This window comes from Pezoporus flaviventris, unplaced genomic scaffold, assembly GCF_033815535.1.
Source record: "Pezoporus flaviventris isolate CSIRO_AGI_PZ_B2104156 unplaced genomic scaffold, CSIRO_AGI_Pfla_v1 ptg000037l, whole genome shotgun sequence".
NCBI classification, from domain to species: Eukaryota; Metazoa; Chordata; class Aves; order Psittaciformes; family Psittacidae; genus Pezoporus; species Pezoporus flaviventris.
Window position 1 is genome coordinate 19,232,318 of NW_026892585.1, and position 27,774 is coordinate 19,260,091.

Consider the following 27,774-nt stretch of genomic DNA (forward strand, 5'->3'; position numbering starts at 1 on the left):
AGATTGGTTTTAGGGTTTTGTTGGGTTTAGGTTTTGGGCTTTTTTTCCTACAAATTGTGTTTTTGCATTTTTTGCCTAGAAAGCTGCTCTCTAAAATATCTAGATTCTCTGAATGTATATGACTGTAACTGCAATGACTCGTACAAAGCTCCTACAGATATTAGCTCTATGGTTGTCAGAATAGTTGTTTCTCTAAGTTAAATATTTAGCAGCTTTGGGGATTTGTTTGGAGTGGGTGGTGGTGTACTTTTTTTTAAAAGAAAGAGTTTTAAAACGTTCAAGTATTTAGAAATTGGGTTTGAGAGCTCAGAAAACTCCAAGTATCTGTCATGAAGCCATTATTTTACAAAAAACACTTCTGTTTAAGCTTATATGTCACATATATGAGCATAAAGATAAAAATATATAATTTCTTCAATCAGTGCAGATTCTGTTGCTCTCCACATGCAAACTACTTGCTGGTGAAACATGTTGAAGTTACATCTTGGCCCTTCATGCTCTATAATTTTTGCTACTCTGGTGATAGACAACTATGCGTGGGTAGCCTTTCTTTTCACCTTAAGAAAACTTCAAATGACCAATCTGCTACACTTCACAGCATCCATGTAGGTGATATATTGAGGGGTGAACAGCAGATGTGATTTAGGGGATGAGTGATTAAGCAAAGTAAAATGAGATCTGAAGATCTTAATAAATCACACATCTGTGTGCAGATAATGCACAGAGGAGGAATCTTGCTTGAGGCGTAATATAGTGTTATTGTAAGACACTGAGGTTATTCTGTTCTATAAGAAGGCCTCAACTGGAAAATTTGTACTGTTTTGGAGAGCATGTAAAAGAGATTTATTGCTGTAGGCAAAGCAGTAGAATATGATCCTTAGTCTTTTATTTACAGGTTTTAATTTTTAAACTTTAAATTTTATTACATTAATATAAAAACTGGAGACTCAAGTTTCCACCAATAGAATTTACACAAAGTTCATTGCAGGCATTACAGAATCACAGAACCCCAAGGGATGGAAGGCTTTCTGAGTGGCAACATTAAAAATACAATATAAAAAATAGAATGCTACGCTTTGTTATTAAAAGGAATGCGTCTCCCCTTTGGAAAGTATGCTTATTCTTCACTGGAGTGTCTCAGGTGGTGTCCGCATGAAAAATTGGTGCCCTAAGTGTGGATGCTGCAATGCATACAATAGCTGAAATACAGGGACGGGTTTGCTCTAAGAAATGAAAACTATGCCTGGTATGAAAAGATTTCTTTGCTTTTTGTTTTCTTCTATTTTGTGGGGGAAAGGCAAAGGGAGAGAAAAAAGCTTTTAATAACCTCTTTACTCCATTTAGTGCTTCTTCAGAAAGCCTGCAGCACAGATTTCAAGACCAAGGTTTTGCTAACCCTTAAAGCAAACATTTAAAGCTGTAGTACTGTTAAAATAATGCTTTGGACCTTGCTCTGCCATCAGACATGCACCATAGCCCAGATCTCACAACATTGACTTCAGTGGGAGCAGCATTTGTTTCTGTGTATCTATTTCTCTGGCTAATTTAAACAAATGAGGTGCCTAATTTGTATTTGGATTGGGGCAATGGGAGTGATAAAGTTCTCCCTGTGAAAATACCCAGACCAAAAAGTATATTTGCTTTGTTCTTGCTGGGCCTAATTGTAAGCCTTTGTTTCTTTTTTTTTTTTTGTCATTTAGGCAATATTATAATTCCAAATAATATAAAACTATGGTTACATTCACAAATTTAGCCAGGTGATTGTACAATGAGAAAGATGTAGTGTCTGTGAATATTATTCATGAACTGTCATGACATGGTGGCATCGGGACATATGCCAGTGTAGTATAATGTTAAAATCTGTATCTCTTGCTTAGCTCTACTATTGTTGTTTTAACAGATTACATGAGGTATTTGGAATGTTGTTCTGTGTGCAGCAGCTTAACTTTAATGTCTGATAAAAACATGACTCCTGGACTAGTCATTCCACCCACCTGAGACAGCAGTATGGTCCTTGTCCTTTTCAGATCCTTCTCCATTACATTCCATCTTGTTCTTTTCAATTGTTCTCACTGGTGAAACAGATGTATCATGGAGACGTGGCATGATTTTCAGCAACCTGTAAAAATCAGATTAACTTTCTGTTAGCTGACACGAACTAGAGGCTAGACTGTGTTGAGGCTACTGGCTGATCTTACCACTCCACTTCCATTGACTTCAATACATTTACTCTCTTTTCTACAGATAACTGGTAACAGATTTAGGCATAGGCTCTTTATTTGCTGTCTGCTGTTTTGAATTAATATATACTGAACTATTCCCCTTTAAGTTCCTATCAAATATGAGAAATGACTTTTCGATCTATCTTATGGGAAACAGAGAATGTTGAAAATGTTTCCTGTTGCTAAAGGTGTTAATTCTGTGAGAACCATATGAGCTGCTGAAACTTAGCTATCTTGAAGAGTAGTGAGGAGATTAGGAGAAGGCCAGGAGTCAGTATGATGGCTCCCTTAGAGAGTCAAAGCTGCATGCATAATCTGTGTAATTGTCTCAAAAAAATTCCTTCTTGTCCACCAGAAATTCAGCTGCAACTTTTTACTAGTCCACCCACTGTCATTCTGACTATGGAGGAGTTGGTACAAAAGCAAAACTAAAACAAACCACAAACAAACCAACCTGTGTTTTTGTAGAAGGTAAATTGTATGTGTTTGAGAGAAGCTTTAAAATGAGGACTGTAGAGGGTATTCTTTAGCTATTTAAATCTTTATTTCAATAAACTACCTCTACTCTCATATTTTATTTTTACAATATACAGCACTTCTGAAAACAATTCAGTCATGGCTGAAACACTATACTTTCACATACTTTGCAATACAAAACTTCCACCCAGCTTCGTTTAACACACGCTTGCAGTCACACCCTTTAAAGAGACTTGTCTGCCTGACTCCCAGTGAAGGATTTATACTCTGAGTTAGCTCTCAGGGCATGCATCTCATTCTGGAGAAGCAGCTTGATGTTGTCTCTGTTTAGCACACAGATATGAAGTAGGTTTTTCTGGTGAAAAACAAACCAGAAGCCATTGATTTCTTCTGTCCAAAGAAGGAGAGTGAGGCATTGTTACTGAGTTTCACTTGTCTTCAAGCTAGGGTCTCAGGCACAGGAACTTGTGTCTAAGGTGTGGAAGACAGACGTACAAGGCAAATCCCTTGAAGAGAACACCTTATCCTGGTCTATAGGTTACTTCATTCAGCATTCTTCCTGGGCAGCTCTCTGCCTTGAGCTCTGGTTCTTTTTTCCTTTCTCATACTGATGTGATTTCAACAGAGGAATGGCCAATGCCTGAGTCTTTCACTAGGGTCTCCAGTGTCCAGGTGAAGCTAGAGATGAAGGCTTGGAATCTCCAAGGCTGAAGAGAACAGAGGTCTGAAGTCTTTTATGTTCCTTTTTGCCAGTGAGGTATTAGGTGAATTATGTCTGGTTTGATCACTTCAATCAAGGGTAGGAACAGCAGTTCAGGGTTTTTTTGTTGCATTGATAGAACAAAGTGGATCCTCTTCACTGCCAGAAAGAGCAGTTGTAAATTTCCAAGGTTCTTGGCCAAGAAAACTGTATTCTACGATAAAATACTGGTCAAGTTTCACCACTCCAAACACACAAATCCATCAGAGTTTATGAATACTTAGAGGGGAGGAAAGAATTTCATGCTAACTGAATTGTAAAGGGCATAATTCACTAGCCATGACCAATTGCTCCTTCCAATCTGTCATCTCTGTATTTGAATGTTTGAATCCAATTCCTTTTTCAGCCTGCGTCATTTACAGCTTTCTTAATTTTTTGTCACTAGTAATAACAGAACATGTTACTTTGGAACTATGGGCCTTTCTGTTTTTTAAGAAGCAACTTAAAGATTTAAAAAGGAAATGTATATAGTTGTGTCATGCAGGAGAGCTGACATCTTAAATTTAGTTAAATGAATTGTAATGCTCTGTTGAACAGGAGAATTTGAAGGTCTATTGTTGTGTGGAATATGCATACCTGTATACTCACCAATTTTGTACGTCAAGGGGAGCAGGGCTGAAGATTCACTTCTGATTAATATATGAAGGAAATGCTGATGGGTACCATTCTTGTGAAGTATTTGGGGACATCAGTATCTAAGAGACTCAGCCAAATAGTTTGCGTCATTTCTTGCAGCACTTACATAAAATAATTAGCCCCTGAGCTGTCATACATGAATAATAAATGAGAATAAACTGGACAACCAAAACAAGACAATTATTTTGAAGCTATGAAAGTTTTCAAAGCACACATTTCACAAATAATTGCAAACACCACTTGTTTGTAGAAAGGATTATGTGGTACATCCTTTGAAAAAGACAAGGGCATACCACAGTACTGGAGAATTTCACAGTGATAAAAGCAGTTTTATACAAAGAACTGGGAAACTTCTCTTTCAACCAAAACAGTTTGAACAAAAGTTTTAAACCACAGGAGAATACCTTACACTAGAAAGCTTCTATAGAGTTTCAATGTTTTCTTAAAACTTTTTAAGTTTTACTCCTCCGTAAAAGTAACACTTTTATTGCACACACAATGTGTATATTTTCTATTAATTAATGCTTGAGGTTCTCATTTTCTAGCCTTGTAAGTACTAAAATAGACAAATTCATTAAAATCATGAAGAAATTAGAGTGAATAAATGTACTTATTTATTCCAAAACAACCAAAAAGTATGTATTTAAAAGTGTGCCTGATACATTACCTGAATGATTAAAACAATTCTAACATAGAATATTTTATATAAGGCCCAATTTGGAGAAGCTTATAGTGTGAAATATTTATAAAAAAACTTAATTCTTTAATCTGATTGGGTTACACGTTTGAATAAGTGTAACTAGGAAGTGAAAGCTCTTCTAGTTTTTTAAAAGGAAATCCTATTTGCAGATAGTTATGCACAGATTTTAGTACAATACTAGAAAAGTCACATAGTTTTTCACTCATTTGTCAGTCTGTTAGTATAGACACAGAGAAAGTTAGCAGCTACAAGGGGTTTTATATGCACAGATATAATCACCTGTACATGTGCTGGAAGCATGTGTGGAGTCCTTTCAACACATGGTAAAGATCTACACTTAAAAATAAAGGTTTCATAAAGACTTAACTGAAAACATCCTTTACTTTATGTGTAAAACATGCTTGCTAGGAAAGGGTTTCTTTATTAACATCCATTCTTTCAGACCTGTGTATAACAGACCTTGGCGGGATTTAAAATGCAATTTAATTTGTTTAATTTTAAAAATATCCATAGAAATAAAATTTGTGGAAATAATCCAATTTTGTGTTTGAAAACCCAAATCACTATTTTTGTGATGGAGCTGTGCCAAACTAGAGTGCTGTTTGTTGAACTGAACTGAGAAATTTCCCTTGTGTTTACTTTAACATTAATTTGTATTTCAACTGCTTTAGGTCTTGGTTTTATTCTGATATTCTTCCCTGCTCTTTTCTATAGGCTTAGTTCCTTGATTAAACTATACGTGCCTTTACACACTGTACTTTGCCTTCTGACTGAGCCATTTTAGCAATCACAATACCCCATGACTAAGATGACCTGTTGGATTTGCAGCCCAGAAAAAATATGGATGAAAGTACCTTATAAAAGGGAGTGTGACTTTTTTATGTGGTTATTAATACATTTCCGAGATTTTGTACCTAGGAGAAAAATTTTAGACAATTTTTAAGTGAAAACTAAAAATCTGGTGTGTGGATGAAGCCCCTGAGATTTGACAAAGTGAAAAGTGTCCTGCTGTGTCTAACTGCAGATTACCTACATATCGCTCATTAATTCCACAAAGCAGTTTTTATCTCAGTGGAAAAGCTGTAGCTGGATCAATTTCTGCAGCCGTAATAGAAATTCTCAGTGCCACATGTAGGGGAAAATCTGCTCAGTATCCACCTTATAAGAGGGAATAGTCCCAAGAGGTAAAATAACACCATGATCTTTCCACATGGCTTCTGTAATGGAAATACCATAGAGTATAATTTATTGAAAGTTGCAAATACTGTGCATCAGTTAGAAATTACATCAGAGTCTTTAACCCTTAACTGATATACTTTGAATCATAGAAATGCTGGCTGTAGGGAACCTCTGGTATTTATATAGTCCAGCCAGCTAGCTGAAGCAGGACTATCACCAGCAATAAATGGGTTCAGACACAGCTTACACTACACAGGTCCTGAAAACTAGCAGGGCTGGAGATGTCTTGATCTATTTGGTTAGTTTGTTCTGGGATTACACTACCCTCTTGGAGAGCTTTGTACCAGTTTGCTAAAATATTAGTGTCTATTCCACATAGGTGTAATAGGAAGTTTTGTTAGGATTTCACAGAAATTTCTACTTCTGGTTTTAAAGAGCATGGCTTGGCTATTCAAATTACAATGTTTTAATTCAGTTTAAACCCACAAAGCCTTTGTTATGTACTTTGAAATCTTTTCAGCAGCTGCTAAAATATTTGATTGGACTGTCTCTTTCAGCCTCATCATATAGGTAGAGATCTTGGGTTGTTAGAATGTCATACTGCATTCTGTAGACTTCCCATAACAACTAAAATTGCTTTTCTTTTCTTCTGTAGCACATTCATGCCTTACATTTTTTTAATCTAGAAATGTTCTTTGTGTACATTCCTATTTTATGTTTATTTATCCTTTTTCCTACCCTTTAAAAGAGAAGGCACTTCATAAAAGAAGGGTTTTCGTACTACCAGAATAGAAAATAATTTCCATATAAAAATGAAGGAATTATTCAAGACTTTCTTCTATTCAGACTTTCTTCCATTCTTGGCAAATATTCATGTTTCTTTTGTACTTTCCAGTGACAGACAGTGCTTAAAGTTAACTAGTAACTACTTTCAGCAACAGAAACCAATGCGGAGCTGTGAGAGTATGTCATGACATTCTACAGTTTTACACAGACCAAATTCTGTAAAAGTAATTATACCTAATTATTCTAAATTATTTTCCATTGTCAGATCTAAGGTAGCTATAGATAAAAATGCTAGTGCTTAAGATTTCCTTATGTCACGCATTTCAGAAAGTCCTGTCAGATATGCAAATATAGATGTTTTGTTTCAGAACTTCTGTAACTTTAAAAGCATCATACTTCCCTGTTAACATGCCAGCGTATGGCTGCCTGACTGGGGCAGCATCCTGTTCCAGAAAGCAGCACAAATGCAGACAGAAAGACTTAGTATTGAGAAATCTATGTAGAAAGCAAGGAGAAGATTGTAGTGAGGGTTAGCATACTTAGCTGTTATCTAGCTAGCATGGATGTTATTACTTTAGAAGACAAGGAGAAATGGATGTCATGTGGACTGCAACAGGCAACACTGACCTGAACTGAACGCTGTACTGTCATACCATCCATCCCCTGCGTGATTATGCAAGCTAGTCAAATGAAAACTAACATGGTTTTGTTGCAATTCTTCAATTACCCTTTCATTTGTAATTAGAACTACTGAAGGAAATTGCTTCTGTGCTGAGGCGTGTGCCCCTGTTTTACCAAGTTGGGAGGCTGCATTCGAACAGGTAGAAGCTGCTTAAAATTGTCTTGATTGCTGGAGTGGAGGAGATAGCAGAAGAGGGGAAGGTATCGACTATCAGGGACCACTTATTGCATTAGTCATCTTTGAGAAGCAGAGAGGACTCTTATAGAGGAGTCTACGAGTAAACACCCCCACTCTTGCAGATTGCTTGTGGTTACACAGGCAGTATGAAAATAGATGTAGCATATTTCACTGTTTATCGAAAAATTATAGTCCTCTTGTTATCTAAAAATCATAGTCCTCTTGCTTTTGCTAATAAATCATACTTTTTAATAAAAATTTTAAGGTTGTGATCACCACTTTCGTTGCCCCCAGGATAATTTATTTGTAGATTCTGAGTCAAGAGTGTTTATATGCTCACTGTTAGGACTGGGAAATAGCCAGGTAAATAAAATACTGAAAGACTTTAGCCTGAGATTCTCTGATGGTGAGACCTGAACAAGTGAGAACATCAGGGCGGAAGTAAGATTAGTTTATCAACTGTGCCATACAGCACACGTACAGACCTAAAGTCTTGCTAGCAGACTTAAAAATCTCATTCTTCAAAGCTGTGTTTTTGTTCAAGTCTTTGATACTAAAGGTTTAATTTTAATGTAATCTCTGTTGCTTGCGGAGGAGGTTATTTATTTCTTTAAAAAGACAGTAATGAATCACGTGTAGTAGCTCACATAATTTTTGGTGTAATTTGGACTCCAAACATATAAAACTGAAAAGCAGGTATCTATGATTTTAGCTCACGCCATAAAAAATAGGTGTTACTGTTAATTTTATTACAACGTCACCTGAGATCTTAGTTACGGGTCAAGACCCTCTTGCCTCTGTTACTGAATTAACACAGGATAAAAATGTTGCTCTTGCCCAAAAGAATATTACAGAAAAGCTCTAGCAGATGGGTACAGACTGATGGAACACAGGAAAGCAAAGAGAACATAGATAGATGTGCTCTTTGCACTGAATGGACTAGAAGCGCTAATGTTTCTGATTCCAAGCTTAGCTGCAAGGCATTTAGTAGCCTGAAAAAGGACAGTAACAGCCAGTTTGCCTAAGGAGCACTAACGTTAGATGCTGAGATTTTTTGTGAAGTGACAGTGTGACATCTCTTAAAGGAGATGATTTGCAAATTATTTATATGCTTCTAATGATAGGCTTACAGTTTTATTTCTTAAACTGACTATATGTTTAGACTTTACGTTGTATCTGTGATCTAAAATTAAACAAAGATTATATATTACAAAAAAAAAGAAGTTAATTTACTTATATTACTAATTTTATATTTTTGGGGGGGAGGAACATAAACCAGGAGAATTGAAAACAAAAAATAAAGGCATTTGTCTTCACTACAAATATGTTTACAAATATATTAATGGTTTTACAGTTTTTTATAAAGTAGTCCTAGTAAAAAGAAAAAGCTTGAAATAATTAGCTATATATAGTATTTTGTATATATTGACTGCCATGGAAATTTTATATTGAAAATGTCTCTATCTCTTCCTTTCAATGAAGTGGGGAAGTGTCCTGGGTTCAGCAGTAGCAGTCATGTTTCTCCTTCTTGGTAGCTGGTGCAGTGCAGTGTTTTGACTTTCGGCCTGGGAACAGAGCTGATAACAATGATATTTTGGTTTGGCCAAGGACTTTGTGAGCCTCATGCTCTGCCAGGGAGGAGGGGAAGCCAGGAGGAAGCAGAGACAGGACACCTGACCCAAACTGACCAAAGAGTTATTCCATACCACAGCACGTCATGCCCAGGATGTAACTGGGAGTTAGCCGGAAGGGCTGGGAGACTGCAGGGTTGGAGGAGGTATGGGTCGGTGCTTGGTCGGGCCTGGGGGGTGAGTTATTGGTTGGCTGGTGGTGAGGTGTTGTATTCTCTTCCCTTGTTATTTCCTTTATCATTGTTATTATTGGTGGTAGCAGTAGTGATTTGTGTTATACCTTAGTTACTAAACTGTTCTTATCTCAACCCGTGGGAGTTGCATTCTTTTTTGACTCTCCTTTCCGTCCCTCCGGGAGCAGGGGGAGGGAAAGAAGTGGGGGGAAGTGAGTGAACGAATTGCCTGACTGAGTTTAAACCACGGCAGGAAGAGAAAAAAAACAACCTTCTCACTTGTGAAAGCAAGAAGGATTTAAATCTCCTACATATCCAAATATAACCATCTGACAAATTACTGTTGAGAAGAGCTGTACATACTTACAGAAGAAGATGACTTTCAGTATATTTGTTTTCTAAATTTACCTACTTCTTGATAAATGAGACTGAAGGAATTTATGACCTAGTTCTGCAGGAATGCAGGTGCACTTTACCATATACACTGAAGCTTCTATGCAACAGTAAGTTGTTTAGAGAATTATCACAAAATATCAAAAGGAATGTGTTCCTTCCAGGTCTGCTGAGTTAACTCTTAAAATTATTATACATATCTCTTATATGTAGTATAGTGAGGTCTCTCCCTTGGAATAAATGTATTTCTGCTGTAAGTGGAATGTATATACTGCTATACTGTAAAACTCTTGGGAAAGTGTATTGGAGTCTTCCTCAGCACTATGAACAAAATAGTTGTGCAGTTGTCTGATTTGTTTAGACATCTACAGAATACCAGTTGCATGTCCTAGAGATGCAATCTGAAGCTTTATGTGGCAGCAAGATAGGAATGCAGTGTAGGTGTGAGAGGGACAAGCCACCCAAATCTTACCCAGTTAACCTGCAAGGGAGAGCCTGCAGGACCACACAGGACAAGCTCAGGTAAACAGTTCCCATTCCACATAGCAAATGGTCCTGGAGGAAAAGTCCTCCACTGATAACCTCTACCATCATTCAGAGCACCAGCTACAGCTAGCTTTTTGGAGACTGTCTTAGAGAGCCCCTTAAAGGTACTTATTTCCCCCATATCACTCCCTTCTTTCCTCTCTCACCAGAATATGCTGTAGTTGTAGACATGAAATAATTTCTCTGGAAAGAGAATATTTTGCCACATGGTGAAGGAGAAACATTTGGGGCTGTCAGTTTGAAAATGTGTCTGGGTTGGTCCTCAGGAGTTTGTCCAGTCCAGTAGAAGAGTAAGTAAAAGAACAAAACCTTACTTTGCATGACAAAAGAAGATAGGACTTCATCTAGAAATGTTTAAGTTTAATGCATGAACACAGGATGTGGTTTAACCCCAGTTGGCAACCAAGCCCCACATTGGCACTTGCTCACTCCCTTCACAGTGGGATGGGGGAGAGAATGAGAATGGTAAAAGTGAGAAAACTCGTGGGTTGAGATAAAGATGTCTTATAAAGGTAAAGCAAAAGCTGCTTGCACAAGCAAAGCAATACAGGGATTCATTTGCCACTTCCCACCAGCAGGCAGGTGTTCAGCTATCTCCAGGACAACAGGGCTCCATCCTGAGTAATGTTTAATTGGGAAGACAAACACCATCATTCGCAACATCCCCCCTTTCCTTCTTATTTCGTTTCTTATTTCTAAGCATGACACCATATGGTATGAAACACCCCTTGGGTCAGCTGTCCTGGCTGACCAACTTCTTGTGTACCCACAGCCTAACTCACTGTTGGGGTGGGGTGAGTAGCAGAAAAGGCCTTGGCTCTTGTGTAAGCACTGCTCAATAACTAAAACGTGCTAGCAACACTGTTTTCAGCACAACTCTGAAACAGAGCCTCATCCTAGCTACTAGGAAGAAAATTAACTCTATCCCAGTCAAAACTATCACACATAGTTGGGTTTTGGTTAGAAACTGGGATTTGAAATGTTTGAAGCTATTTGTAATTCATGTACACTGTGTTTTCTTGAATTTTTGTGTAGCATTTTCATTAGGTGGAAGACACAGAAGCCCACCCTGTTCTTACCTGTGACCAAACATTTGTTAAAAGATATATTTCCAACACTGTTTAAAAAAAAAAAATGCTGGCATTACAAGTAATTTCATATCAGGCCTATTGCTGTACCACTTACAAGTCGTGAACATGCCCAGGAGTGATCAACCAGAGAGATTTTGGAAATTGCATTATAATTCATGTGTCTATAGTGCCTTCACTGGAATGGATTAAAAACATCCTGTAGGATAAAAAAGTGTCTTTCCCTGCATTTATGGCATTCCAAAATGAAAATGTAATTTAAAAGGCCACACCCTGCTGATAACAAGAAATTAAATGCTCCCCACAAAGGAATTTTGTCAGCATCTCCAGTGGGGCATCAATTTTACCATGGGAATACAGACATTTTTCTTGTTTATTCTAAGCAGTGATACTTGCAATTTAGAATTAAGTGTTGTCAGATAATTAAAGTTTAGTTGTCAGGTTTTCAGCACTTCTCTGGGCTCAGCTGTGTTTCTGTTGTTATCAGCAACATTACAATAAAATCTTAGATTATTTTTCTTTTTTTAATCCTTTGATTGAGCACCTCTTATTCCTGAAACTCTTTAGTTTATTGAATATTTATCACACTTTGAAAACTCCATTTTCAGTGAGCACAATGGGTCAATATCTTGTTATGACTTTGTCACATTGTTTCTGAGAAGAGCATGCTTTTGAAACTCAACTACTTTTCATTTAAAATTTTTACATTTCTTGTCACTGCCATTGTTTTCAAGCTTCCCAAAATATGCTGTTAGTGATTTCACATGGGTGTTTAAATGATACATATACATTTACACATTTAAATGATACACATACATTTACAGAGATGAAGGTTTTATTTTGGTTTATGCATTAGGTTTTAAAGAAATTAACAACTCAGACCTGAAGCATGAAATCTCTCAAAATTTGTCCACTCCCCTCTAAAGATTTTATCTACTTAATAGGAAGAGGGATAGAATGCTTGATAGTAAAGGATATTTTTTTTTCTCTTTAATTACATATTAAAGGGATTTTTTTGTCGAGTTGTTATTTACTATAATTTGGGCATTCATCCAACAAAAGTGCATAAACTTTTATATATATCTGTAGAAAATGTTCTGTGGTTTTCATCATGGTAATATTCACATGCTTCACCTCTGTTGGCACTTAAATGTCTACTGAGCCCAGAGGTCAAGTATAATCTGCTTGTATAAGGTTAATATAGTTAACTCTATCTGGATAAGCTGGTGCAATGAATGCACCAGAATGGTACTAAAGATTATAACCCAGACAAATTAAAATGGAGAAAAATATTGAAATAGACATAAATCAGATTAAAAAAAATACAGTTAGGGTGTCACAAAGGAAAGAGATGAGACCGTGAATTGTGGAGGACAGATGCTTCCATCGTGCACTGATCCCCATACTTGTTGGATGTATGGCAGTTCCCAGGCAGCATGGCTGGTGCCTGGGCTCTGGTACCGGGGTCACAGATGGCAGCCTACAGTGTCTTTATGTGTGCCTCTACCACAAGGGCTTCAGCCACAAGCAGTTGAGATAAAACTGTGCTTCATATAGTCCAAGTTAAATCTATTTCTCTTCTATGTCATGCCAGGAATTTCCCTCCACAGAATTTGACTATGTGAATTTCACTGCAGTAGATGTTCCTTTGGTTCTGTCATATACTGCATTTTAGTATTGTGTAATTATGCCATTTGAGCACACATGATGGAGCTGCACTTTCACGCTCGTGGAACCTGTGGCTGTATGACACCTTCAGGGGTTTTCTATTTTTTTAGTGCATATTTGTTCTAATACTTGTGAAAGAAAACCCTGGTTCGTGTTTATTTGTGACCTGGTGCAATCAGGTCTACTATATTTACAGCCCTTCACAACAGTGACTGAAAGTATGATTGCTCCTGTTACCTCTGGGGGTCTTTAATGCTTAAGTCATCTGCTCTGGTACCTGACAGGCAAAATTCCATCATGGACCAAATCTGTAAACAAATGCTCAGGTTTTGTGACAATGAAAGGATAACAGTGATGTTCCACAGTAGTGGGAATAGTGCTGTTTAGTGTATTCTTAGTCTGGGGGGAAAAAATGTAAATGTTTTAGCAGGAAAAAACTGCAGGTGTCAAAACCATTTTGTCTAGACAGGGATAAAAAAGGCTTTGAGGTTCTTGAGAACTTGAATACTTTAAATGAGTAATCACCATGAGAATAGAGGCAATGATGATTCAATAATGCAAAGTCATGAACACTGGAATAAGTAAAATGGTTTAGTCCTCTTGTATACCTATAAGTTTTGAATGCATTTTATCAGTCAGAAACAATTAGAGCGTAACTATGTAAAATTCTTTGGAAGCAATCTTAAAAACAAAGCTAATGTTTTGATGTCTAATGAATGATAATTAGAGTTCGATAAGGTAGAATATATTAATCATACTGCTATACAAAATGGTGGTAACATCTTACCTCAGATACAATATCGGCTCTGGTTTCCCCCCCTTAAATGATTTTTATGGCATGTTCTGAAGAATCAACATGGACAATTGATGGAACAAATTCGGACTTTTACAATCTCACAGAAACTTGTAATCACAAGTGCTTTTACCTATAAAGAAGGGAATTCACCTAATTATTCTACTTTAGCAACTGTTTTGCCCTAAGGTTCGTTTTCTGGAGGTTAATATTGCAAGGAATTAGAAGAGAGATACAAGCTAAAATCTGTGCTTCATTGAGGTTAGTGGGACCTTCGCAACAGTTTTCCCCCATTTAAAATGGAAATATGAGACAATTATTGGCAGATCAGAGTGTGCAGCTATGTAATGAAACGGTGGTGTGACTTCTTCTGCAAACCTACAGCTTCTTGCTGCCAGACTCTAGATCCAAAATGAGGAGCTATCAGCAGCAACCAGGGACTGCTGCAGTGGAAATCAACATAGCTCACAGGTCACATGGTGATTTTCATTTTAAAATGCAATCCAGTGGTGAAAGGTCTTGTTTCTCTTGTATAGTTTTTCTCTTTTCCTTAATGAAAAGGGTTTTGGCTGACTCTTTCTCTTTTATCATCATTATCACTGATATATTGGGGAACTGTTCCTGCTTTCAGGCATTCAGGGGTACCCTAAGAGATACTCCTCATCCATACCTCTTTGCACTGCTTGACACAATAATGCAGATTAAGCCAGTGAGTTTTCATCTACACTTATACTGGAAAAAAAAAAATTGATTTATAAAATAAATACCTCAGGTAATCAATGTATTAGAAAATGTAACTATTTTCTAAGTTGTTGAAGTGCCAGACAGCATTATGTTAAGTGTATGGCATATAAGTAAAATTTAAGTAGTGGTATAGAACATTATAGGGAGTGATTTACCTGCTCAACGCAATGCAAGCAACAAACCAAGGGAAGACTGAGTTTCTGGATGTCCAGTAAACTAGATAATGTGTTTTATATCCAGTTATAAAGCATGCCATCTACAGATGTTTAAATGGTTGTTTATGTTTCTGCTGGTACTTAAGTATTCCCCATACACATATAAGATGAAACTTAATGCAGATTCTTCCAGCAGTTTTCAAGGTAGCCTAATGGAGCTAGACAGCTAAATCCTGCTGACTTTTCTGATAAGACTTGATTACTTAAGTGCTCTTTTTCCCGTTGAAAAATCTTCCTCTTAATTATGCTAATTGATGTTCGAAAAATTTTTCAAAATTAGAGCTATATCTGGATAATACTAATTCAGAGCCAGCCAATATTAATAATGTTAAATTCTAGGAAGCTTCCTCTGACTACAAGGTATATCTATTTTTCTCTTCTTCTGTAAGGGCAGAAATTAATTACTCAGGTTTGCCAGAGAATCTGCTGACAGCTGTCTCCTACAGGAACCAAAAAAGTAATAGGCATTAGTCAATTGTGTTACCTCACAACTATTTGCATGGGCTAATGAAAGTTTTTAGCACCAAGAGTATCTTATCTGTGCCCCAAATGGAGAAAAAAAAATGTGCTAGCAACACAAATCTGAGAAATTTAGTTGATCTGAAAAATCTTGTAGCATTTTATGTATTTTGGCTGAAACTTCAACCCCGATAATTTCTTCAAAACATCCTGATTAGGATCATTTCTAACAGCCAAAGTAGAAATAAGAAGCTGTAATCTGCAAATCAGAGGAATGTATTTTTTGGGTCTTCCCTTTCAAATGCACATTTTCTGCTCCAAATCTCATTGTCCATTTCTAAAGAAAGTTACCTAATAGCTTTTCCTTACATAGTGGGCGTTTGTTTTTGCATTTTTTAACAATTGCTAATAATTGCTGATTGCTACTGTTGTAGGTCAGTGGTAAGCCATTCACCTTACTGACTAAAATAATTTCTTTGACCCTCAGTTATGCCACAGAACTGGGCTGAGAGCGCTTGTTTCAAATACTGACCCTGGTCAGGTGTGCTTGTCAGCAAATATAAAATGTTAATATTCTATTTGGTACTTCGGTGCTAGAATTATAAGAAATATTATAGATAATATAGGGACTTCTGCTGTTTGATACAGTGTAAGCATATATTTTTTTGTACCTTACCTGTACTAGCCACAATGCATCCTTTATCAGTTATGTTTCAGTAGGGTTGGGTGTCTTGCTTGATAATCTTGAAAATGTGCAGTAAAGGAGAAACCAGTTTACCAATCTATCAATTAAAGAATGGAGTCATCCACTGTTTCTGGGTAGCACTGGAAATGTGTAAGTCTGAAATTGAGGCTTGTAATGTTTCGTATGAACTAACAATAGCTAAACTATTGCTGCTTTGCTTATTTGCTTGATAGCTGAAACTGAGGTGGAGAAACTTGCAATCTGATGAAATATGACCATCAGGAACAACAAATATGAACTTCATTCAGATAACAAAAGGCAGAAACATGGGAATACAGAGGCCAGGAATTAGTAGCTTTTAGAACACTTGCAAGGAGGAGATTTTCTCTTAGGTGTTATTTCAGTAGTCACACATCAGTTACAGTTATTAAAAATAACTTATTTCATTTGTTCCAGTTTTGTGAAATTTCATTTTATTTGTGATTTTGATTTTGATTTTCTTTATAAACAAGAACACTTTCAAAACCAACATTGAAACTTTATGATTGTATTCCTCTATGTTAGGTTTAGATAGATTTTTTTAACTCTATCTGCTCTCTGACAGGGATTTTTGTAGGTTTTTATCTTTGTTCTTTAATGTGTAGGATTACGTTCCCTAACCTGAACATAGGAATGAAATCTGCTGTACAAAAGGCCATATTATCATTGAGGAACTGTAATGTAATCTCAGGAAAACAGTAGTGCACAGAAAGAGGACTGGTATTGATTCAGTTAGGCTTTGGGTTTGGTGGGTTTTTTAATTTTATTTTTGCTTTTCTTTCATTTATTTCAGTTTAACCATAATAATAAAATAGTCTCATGTGATTAATGCTTTCTATGAAAGTAAAGTCAAGGAGATTTTAATAAGTTTTCTTGGTTGGTAAGGTAAGGTAAACAAGCCCGCTCAGTACTGTCATCTTATGACAATTCAAAGCACTTTCACTTATGCCTTGAAATAAATTCACTGTCCTGCACAGAGTGGGGCAGCAGGCCCAGTTCTAGACCTTACACTGTTATTGCCTAGCCCTTCTGGCTTAGCTTTCTCTGGAGGAGAGCACGCGAGTATGGAGGATGGTAGCAGCCGTGGCTCAACAAGTCTGCTCTAAGTGGTAAATTCTTACAGATTTTTTTCCCAAACATAACTAGAAGTGTTGGGAGAGATACTTTAAATCTGCCCCCAACTTTTGCAGGTATTCTGTACAGGGGGCTTTCCCCCATTTCATATTTGGATTCATCCAAACTGAAGAAATGGATGCTGGCTAAAGTGGAGAGAGAATAAGCATCAGGAGACGATTCAGTCTTTCAGGTCTCAGCTTACATCAGTCTATCAGGTCTCAGCTTACAACAGGGGGACCTTCAACCTATAGTCTGAAATAAAACTCAGCCAGGAATATTCTGTTTTCTCAGTTCTTCCTGGATAGCCAGGAAAGCTTCTCAATCTCCCAGGCAAACCATCTAAGAGGCAAAACTGAGCACAGGAATGATTTTTGTCTTTGTTTTTTTCTCCCTATCTTTACTTTTGTGAAGCATTGTGTTTATGCGATTCATTCAAGTTATTTATTTCCCTTTTGCAAAACAGGCGTTGCATACTTTTCCCTGGTTTATTGCTTTGGGTTTTATTGTTGATTTGGTTTTGTTTTTCTAATATATATGAGGGAGTAGCTAATTCTACTTTCTGTAGTACACATAGAGACATCTAGCAAAATTAAAGGTAAGACTAAATGAACAATTTAGAAAAACTTACTGATGCATGTTTTGAAAATTAATTCTGGTTTGTAAGTTATATTTAGTTGTTTGAATCTTTTCTACTGAAAAAGAGACACACAAAAAGCTTTAAATATGTAATTGTTATTAAAAGAAATTAGTCTTGGAATCTGAAAAAGCTTTCCAAGCATTAATTAATGGAAATAACCAAATCAATATTGCATTCTTGCTGCAATGTTATTAGGTGATGATTTTTATCTTTCAGTGCCATAATGGATCTTGTGAATTATCTAATTACACCTGTAATATGCAATTCAAAAACTCTTGATTTCCATACAGAAATAAAGTTCTTATAAATAATCATGCATAAAAATAAATACTCCAGAGACACAATACTTAGCATGCTGCATAAATTCCTACAGTTCAATAGTCTTTTTAGTCTTGACATTGTGTGAAGAATTCACTGTCTTTAAATAAGGGGTTTTTTTTAGAATTACTTTGTTTTACAGAACTTGTGGTTTTCATGGTGTCATTATTCCTTAATATTTCTTTTTATGCTTTGTTTTTCAGGTTGGCTTCATGAGCTAGGAAAACGTATTGAGTCTCCTTACTATGAGAATAATACACTAGGAGGCCCATCAATCAGAAGTGCCTATATAGCTGCCCTATATTTCACTCTCAGCAGCCTCACCAGTGTTGGGTTTGGAAATGTTTCAGCCAATACTGACGCTGAAAAGATCTTCTCCATTTGCACAATGCTTATTGGGGGTAAGTAGAAATACATCATGTTAAAATGTTTTGGGGAGGTATTGATAAGTAAAATTAATGTTTCGATGCTGTTAACTTTCTAAAAAAACCCAACAAAAAAACCAACCCCAAAAACAAAAAAAAAAAAAACAAAAAAAACCTAAAAACCCCAGAAAGTTTAATTTAAAATGAGGAAAGAAATAACTTAGCTGATTTTACACAAGACAAACTCTCCTAAGCAGACCTATTTCTAACCACTTGATCACTTAAGGTGAGAATAGACAGTTGTCACTCAGTAAAATGCAAACTCACATTATTGTCAGGTTATGTGGCTGGCAATCTTCCAGTCAGCCAGGAAATTGGTGTACATTCAGCTCCAGTTCTGTCCCCATAGCAGCCCTAGGAATGACGACAAAGGGAGGTGGGCAGCTCACCAGTGAATCTGGCTGCGAGCTGGTGCATATACTCATGTGTAGCACTAGCCCAGAGAGAAGGCAAGAGAGCCAGGAGAACTTTTTGGTGAACTATATGTGACTCTACCATAAACAAAAATCTCTGTAATTATCATGAAGTACATTTTACCACATCACTGTTCTGATTAGAATCTAAATGCAATGTTTTTGTCCTATTTGGAGCTCAGTGGTATTTATATTAATTACCTAGTCACACTGCTGGGGGAAGCCAAGTGCTCATTTATGGTCTCCTTTCTGCTGAGGCACCTGTGCACGTGAGCCGGTAGCACCTGCAGAGCTTGGTGTAAACCAAGACCACTGAAGAACGTACTTGCACCTCTCTCTTTACCTTTATTCCAACAAAAAATCATCAGTGCTATTTCATAGAGTGTACATCATACTATCCAAAGATGACATAGTGGGCATGAAGGGTAAAATCAAACCACAATTTCCTACTGCCCCCCCCCCCCCCCCCCCCCATATTTTTGTCTGCTTGCCTAATTGCTCTGGAAACACTAGTATGTATTTCTGCAACAGTAGTCAGTAAGGCATTGGTTGTCAGCTTTGCAACATAAATTTTCCTGGTCAAAAAATAAATTAGCAACTTGACACTTGCAAGCTGGAACACAATAAATGACCCATAAACTATGTATTTGTGGCATCAAGTGATATAGAAAGTGCTCAATGAATTGCTGTCATTTTTCCCAGTCCTGAAAATATAATATAATGGATCATGCAACAATATAATGGAACATACAAGAATTATAACATTTTGATTTTGACAATGTCACAAAAACATAAGCAGCTTATTAATTGCTCTTGCTGGTAGCATAAAATTATAGTTTTAAAATACAATGTGGTCTTTGTGATTTGGGGCTTTCACTACATAAAATCTGTTGGAATGAAGGAAGGAGTTTTCATTTCAATAAATATTCCATTTATTCATGGAATAAAGAGATATCCTGCATAAGGCAATCATGAATATTTAATTCACTTTGATATGGCAGAGCTTTCACAAAATTAATAGAGCAGAATATAAAAGTAGCCTATACTTTTATTTAGTCCAGTTATAGCAATTTCTTTTTCACTTATGTTATTGAGTGGCAGAACTGATATGCTTGTGAACTGAAAAAACTGTGAAGAACTAGTTGACTAGTGTGCGCAGAGGGAGGTGAAAACTGAAGGGCAAAGTTACTCATAGGCAAGCAGGTAGAAGAGTGATTTTATACCTGTGAAAGTCCAGTGAACAAGATGTTCTATCCCCAAACTAAAGAATTTTCTGCCTGTTTGTACCATCTAAAAGAATTTTCAACCACCAAAATATATCCTTTCCTCCTGCTATTCCCTTTAGTCTCTCACTCACACTGGACTTTAAATCGCCATACAAGGTCAACATCATGTCTTGTTTATAAACCAATTCTGTTGCCACTCTGAGGAGTCTGTCTGCTTTCTTTTAAGCACTATAAAGATAGATGTCCCTTGAGAGTAATAATCAAGCTCCTAATAGTTTTTTCAATAAACAATTTGTAAATGTTTATATTAGATACCTCAGATCAATACCACATGACAGGCAATCTAGCTGTGATTTTTTCCACTCATAGTCAGCAAGCACATTTCTGCACAGACAAACCCAGATGGCTTGTATCTGTAAGCATTTCTTCAGTTTTGCTTCTGCTGTTTTTATTCCCAGGCCAGTCCATAATTGCAGACAAACGCAGAATGTCAGAACTTTTTGATAAACAATTTCACACCATGTTTGACATTCTCAAGCAACATAAGAAAACAGATTGATTTTTTAAAAAAAAAAAAATTTCTGGTCTACAATGTTTTGGTTTTTTTTTTTTGTTTTTTAACATTCCACAGGATATGATACAGCTCTAAATGTTTGTAACCTCATTCCACTACACATGGTCACAATTAGTAATCATAGAATCATAGAATAGTTAGGGTTGGAAAGGACCTTAAGATCATCAAGTTCCAACCCCCCTGCCATGGGCAGGGACACCTTACGCTAAGTCATATCACCCAAGGCCTCGTCCAACCTGGTCTTGAACACTGCCAGGGATGGAGCATTCACAACCTCCCTGGGCAACCCATTCCAGTGCCTCACCACCCTAACAGGAAAGAATTTCCTCCTTACATCCAATTTAAACTTCCCCTGTTTAAGTTTTAACCCATTACCCCTTGTCCTGTCACTACAGTCCCTAATGAAGAGTCCCTCTCCAGCATCCTTATAGGCCCCCTTCAGATACTGGAAGGCTGCTATGAGGTCTCCACGCAGCCTTCTCTTCTCCATGTTGAACAACCCCAGCTTCCTCAGCCTGTCTTCATACAGGAGGTGCTCCAGTCCCCTGATCATCCTCGTGGCCCTTCTCTGGACTTGTTCCAACAGTTCCATGTCCTTTTTATGTTGAGGACATCAGAACTGCACACGATACGCCAGGTGAGGTCTCACAAGAGCAGAGTAGAGGGGCAGGATCACCTCCTTCGACCTGCTGGTCACGCCCCTTTTGATGCAGCCCAGGATATGGTTGGCTTTCTGGGCTGCAAGCACACACTGCCTGCACATGTTCATTTTCTCATCAACCAATACCCCCAAGTCCTTCTCTGCAGGGCTGCTCTGAATCTCTTCTCTGCCCAACCTTTAGCTGTGCCTGGGACTGCTCCGACCCAGGTGTAGGACCTTGCACTTGGCATGGTTAAACTTCATGAGGTTGGCATCAGCCCACCTCACAAGTGTGTCAAGGTCCCTCTGGATGGCATTCCTTCCCTCCAGGGTATCAACTGAACCCTGCAGCTTGGTGTCATTGGCAAGCTTGCTGAGGGCGCACTCAATCCCACTGTCCATGTCAGCAATGAAGATGTTGAATGAAACCGGTCCCAACACGTATCCGTGAGGGACGCCACTCGTTAATGGTCTCCAGCTGGACATTGAGCCATTGACCACAACTTGTCGTTTTTATTTATATGAGTTCTTAGAAACCTGTTACATTCTATGTCGTTACCAACTGACCATTTGAGTCTAGTTTTCGTATTGATTAATAGCTTCTCGTTATTTCCTGAACATGCCTGACTACATGTGTTCATCTGATCTCCTTTTTATTTAGACTATGAACTTAATTTGGCTTGGGCATTCTTTTGCTTGGTACCCTGACTAGATATCATCCTGTCCCATGACAGTGACTGCTAATGACACAAAAAATGGAAATGCAAAATCATATGAATAATACTGTATATTATTCATGGAGTCTTATATTCAAAAGCTTTATTAAATCTCTCTATCAGGAAATCAATTTTCTGTGAAAATCCTGTTTATTTTCTGTGTTATGTTTTAAAGATCTGCAAGTCACTACATTACACATAATTTCTGTCCTCCTCTAGCTCTGATGCATGCCTTGGTGTTTGGCAATGTGACTGCCATTATTCAGAGGATGTACTCCAGATGGTCCCTTTATCACACAAGAACCAAGGACCTGAAGGACTTTATACGGGTCCATCACTTGCCACAGCAGCTAAAGCAAAGGATGCTTGAATATTTCCAAACCACGTGGTCTGTCAATAATGGAATTGATTCAAATGAGGTAACCAAATAAGGAAGGTTGTGTTTTTCATTATTTTGACTACGGACTTAGAGGAGGATGGTGCTGTACTCTTCTATTTATGATGCTGTGTTTTGTGTGATGTTATATATAAAAAAGAATATATATAAATATAAAGCTGGGTCATCCCAGGAAGAGGGTATGCTATTGAAAAATCTGGTTTAGGACATCATATCATAAACTGAAAATTCAAAGTCATCTGCAGTTCTTAAATGCTGAAAAGGCATTCATCAGAAGCCTTTTGGATGATGCCAATAGAAACACCCCTGTGAGTAATTTTGCCTTTCACCGAATAAAAAATCTACTGGGGATTTTTAGATGTTTTTTAAAGGAGGGATTTCTTTATTGCTTCTTTACTGCTCTTTCCTCTCACTTTCTTTTCTTTTAATTCTTTGCAATACTGTAAAAAAATAGTTTGGCCTGACTTTTGATGTTATTCATTTCTCTATGTTTTTAAATATTGCAGGATGTAACATGAAAGAGAAATCAAAAGATTTCTGGTTATGCCTCTGCTTGTTTGCATTAAATGTCTTATCCAGGTTATGTATTCCTATACTCCAGAGGATATATTGGCTCCTCCCTGCTGGAGTGTTATTTGAATGAACCATTCCCTTCAAAGTTCATGTTATACATGTCATTATAAAACTCAGTGGCCTCTAAAGATAATGTCAAAATAAGCAGAAAGATTCGGCTTTGAGAACATTCTCATGATAAATTTTCTGTGGTGTGTGCAGCACAAAGAATGAGACACCCAGCAGCATCCTAGCAATAGAAGGAGCCTAATAAGATTTCCAAAGAGACAAAAAACACTTAGACTTGGTGGTTTTTGTTAAGGATCACCTTCAGCTTGTGTACCTTCTGTACCTTTAGTCACACTGAAAGTGAGCGACTGCTGTACTACAATGGCAGCCTTTGGAGAGACCATCAGTATTTCATGATTTGCCTCCCATCCACAAACTGCATTGTTAAAACAAACAAGCAAAGCAAACAAAAAACACATAAAAAGAAAACTTAAAGATTTTTTCAAATTATTCATCTATCAATGGTTTTAGCATATAAGAAGCAATATAGCCTGTTGATGAATTTTATGCAAACCTTTTAAAATCAAAATGAAGTTAATTTTTATTCTCTTTCAGTATATGCTACTGCATACAGCAATATATACCTGAATAGGCTCATGTATTCTAGCAGCTGAAAAAAGCTGGGACAAGATTAAATTATGCATTTGGGGGAATTCCCACATAAACTGTTGATTTTTTTTTTCTTGATTCACTATAAAGACATACTTTTATTCATATTTTTCCTGGAATTTATCAGTGTTTATTGTCATCATGATTTATTAAGACATAGCATACATGTCTTATCAAGGGAATAAGAAAAATCAAGGGAAATCTTTGTATCAATGTGATATGTGTAGCACTACTAAATCAGATTGCTTCTGCAAAAGGAGAAAAATTATTTTACACTTTTTCTCTTTTTCACTCATTTTTCTCTTTTTTGAACAGCTCTTAAAAGACTTCCCAGATGAGCTGCGTTCAGACATCACCATGCACTTGAACAAGGAGATACTGCAGCTCTCCCTTTTTGAGTGTGCTAGCCGCGGTTGCCTCAGGTCTCTGTCTCTGCATATCAAAACCTCTTTCTGTGCTCCTGGGGAATACCTCCTCCGGCAGGGTGATGCCTTGCAAGCGATCTATTTTGTGTGCTCAGGTTCCATGGAAGTCCTGAAGGACAGCACGGTGCTGGCGATTCTCGGTATGTTCATAATCACAGCTTAAAAGAGAGAAAGAACGGCCCTCCAGTGTAGGAGGACCTTCACTACTAACAATTAATGTGTCCTAATAGTCTGAGGAGAAACAATCTGTTTGATTTTAATATGCTATTCATACTCTATGGACATCCCTAAATTTTTTAGTTTAAACTTATTTTTTGCCATAAGGAGCTTTCAATTGCTAGAGTGCTAACTGTACAATAGTTTACTCCCACACAGATTTTCTTATTCTCTCTCCTTTTCATGTAAGCAGGTATATGCTAGTTTTTGATGCAAATTGCTGCTTTCAAGTAAATTTGATGACAGTACTGGCACCTCAAAGGACATTGGTTTTTAGTTCCTAAATCTTTCATGAAAACTAGCGGCCAGGCAGTGATCCCACTAATGCTCCCAAAAGAAAGGGAACGATGTGAGTTTACTGTCATTCTTTGATGCATTCATACCCACACCACCCGCAGGACAGTCAGATGCTGAAAAACAAGCGCTGTTGGCTCTGGTCCCCAAAAAGCTCCTTCCTCAAGCTAAGTGATGCTGTCAACAGTTATCTGAGTATATTAGAACAGCAAAAGGCCAGAAGGTCTGTCCTAATAAATTTCATTTAGTTGTTTGCTAGATGCCTGCTTTGTCTTATCAAGGTTTAAGCATCTCCACCTGTAAATTTCAGTGATTGGCCTAAATTTAATACCTACTAAAGAGATTCCCTTTGTCTTCAGCTAAAGGATGATCAGAATTGTCTAAGTTAATGTTTATAAAATGGTTTCATAAAAGAAAATAAAAAATTTTACTGTAAAGAATTACTTTATTATTATTTTAACACCTTTTTAGATTTAAACATATTATTTCTGATAACTTTAATATTCTTATAAAGCAGAGTTAAAAAGAACATTTCCTTTTTTGCTTTCCTTCCTGTTTTGTGGGATTGCACTAGATTGTTGATAATGCAAGCTTCTGGTCTTCTGTAATTCAATTTCCTTTTTTTTACTAATGCGCATTTGACTGCTCTTTTTTTTTAGAATATAAATATGATACATGTCCTTTTTTGTTTCAAAAATCTTTAATTCTATTAGATTGACAGTCCACCTCACTCCATCACCCATTTATAATTAGGAAGTTTTAGAATGCCTTGATTTCACTGAGTCACCTACATAAAAGCTATAAAATATGGCTTACAAAAAACAGAAGCCTAAATATAGAAAAAGGACAAAAGCTGCCCCCACTGGAACTATGATTTCATTAATGATTCCATTTCCAAGCACTTCTGAAAATGTTAATGAAAGCATCATTGTGTAATGGTGCCAATGGAAACAATAAGAAAGAGATTAGTGTATCGCTGAGAGAAGTTAATGAAATTGTAATGCAAACACACAAACATAATACAATGAAATAATGTTTTATTACAGCAAATGGGAGCTTCATCTTTTAAACTTAATTAACATCAGCAGAAGGTGAATGTATCAAACATGTAGGTCCCTGTGAGAAACTGTGTTACTGACATGATGCAAAACCGAGAGAGCAGGGTTTTTGCCTGATAATACAGGTTACTTACAGTTCCCAGACTACTATTTTATAATTCTGTCATGATTCTAATTCTAGTGGATTAGTTTTTCTTTACTGAACCATTTTCAGTAACAAGCAATATGGCAACAATACAGTGAAATGCTCTGATAAAGTACAGCTGTTTAGTTCCTCTTGAGACTATTACTTCAACAATGGCTGTTAAGATATCTTTTATAGGAAAATATGTTTTACTACAATAGTTATGTACTTTTTGAGCATACACCTTAGAGCTGTAAAAAAATTTTAGCCATAAGTTATTGAAAAGATACAAGGAGAATAAAAACTTTGACTTTCATGTCCCAGGTACATTAACATACAGATGTGTCTGCAGAAATATTTATAAATATCTTTTCCAATGAAAAAGAAAGAATAACATACATGATTCTGTTTATGCAATGAATGTCAATATTCAAGATACAATCATTTCCTGGCTGCAGTAATTCTACATGAAACTTGAGCATTCTACCTGCAGCCTTTGCTACATGATTTTCATTTTAAAAGAAACATACATTAACATTATCAAATGTATTGGTCTTTCAGGCTGACATTATTTCATTAAACACGACAATAATCTAATTGTAATTGCAGTCAAATACAACTCTAACTTTTTTTTCTGAAATATGTATGCTTTATTGATACTAACATTGTTGTATACCTAAAAAGTTTCAAATTAAGAGGTTTAAAGATCTGTTTTGGTAAATTTGAAATATTTTTCCCTTGTCCATATTTACATAGCCCGCAGTAGATTTACATTGCCTCTGCTTAACAGTATCAAATAAATTTAAAGAATTGTTCATACTTCTATAAAACATAGAAGTGGATTACTGTTTAGCTTTATGCTATATTTAATTATGCAAGCACTACATCACATGATGAGCAGTGACAAATGTTATTGTCATCTATCAGATTTATATTTCCCAGGTTGACCTAAACAATTACAAGTTCTTATTTATATCAATAACAATTTTTAAGAGACCCCAAAGCAGCATTAATATATGTATATTCCAAGCACAATAGAAAATCCTTCCCTATGCTGGGTTTTTGATAAGCTCTTTTGACAAAGTTGTTCAAGCTCCATGTAGATACAAAAAATTGCAAGTAGTATTTTAAAGTATAAAATTATCTTATTTAAGCAACTTCAGTTTGGCTGCTTAATTAAACTTACCCTCCAAGTTCACCATTTCCCATGTAGTATACAGCTGGAACCATGCTGGTAGATTTTTTAGACTTTACGGTCTTCACTCATTATTTATTAATCACAGAATAATGTCAGATTGGAAGGGACCTCTGGAAGCCATCCAACCTAAACCTGCTTAAAGCAGGACCCATCTAGCTCAGCTACTTGAGGGCCATGTCCAGGCAAGCCTTGAGCATCTCCAAGGACAGCAATTCCACAGCCTCTCTGGCAGCCTGTCCCACTCTTTGACCAGCCTCATGGTGACTTTCATTTCCTGATTTCTAATCACAGTTTCTTTTGTTACAGCTTGTTCTCAGTACATCTAGTTCACTATACACCCTAAGGAGGATTTTAACCCTGTTTTCTCTATGCTTTTCTGTTAGGCTATTGAAGGCAACATAACATCTTTCCTTTGCCTTCTCTTCTTAAGGTGGAACAGTACCCATTTTTTTAATTATACACTATATTTTCAAGTCCCTGATCATCTTGGTGGCCTCTTCTGGATTCACTTGAGTATGTCTATTCTTTTACTGGGAAGCCCCAAACTGGACACAGTACTCCATATGCTGTATGACAAGTGACTTATAGAAAGAAAGGGTCACTTCTTGGGACTTCCTTGCTGCACTCTTGTTAATGCTGCACAGGAGGTTCTTGGACTTCTCCGCTGCCAGGGCACATTGTTGACTCGTGTTCAACTTGTCCACAGCAACCCAC

General features: G+C 36.9%; 1 protein-coding gene across 3 annotated transcripts in view; it reads left to right on the forward strand.

The window, feature by feature from the left end:
- The window catches only part of KCNH8 (potassium voltage-gated channel subfamily H member 8), a 202,712-nt gene that overhangs the window by 138,896 nt on the left and 36,042 nt on the right, over nucleotides 1-27,774 (forward strand). For all 3 annotated transcript variants that reach the window (XM_061464918.1, XM_061464919.1, XM_061464917.1), the window contains 3 exons: nucleotides 18,328-18,525; nucleotides 22,338-22,537; nucleotides 24,061-24,310. In XM_061464918.1, coding sequence (XP_061320902.1) covers nucleotides 18,328-18,525; nucleotides 22,338-22,537; nucleotides 24,061-24,310 — 648 coding nt within the window. The remainder of the gene's footprint in view (nucleotides 1-18,327; nucleotides 18,526-22,337; nucleotides 22,538-24,060; nucleotides 24,311-27,774) is intronic.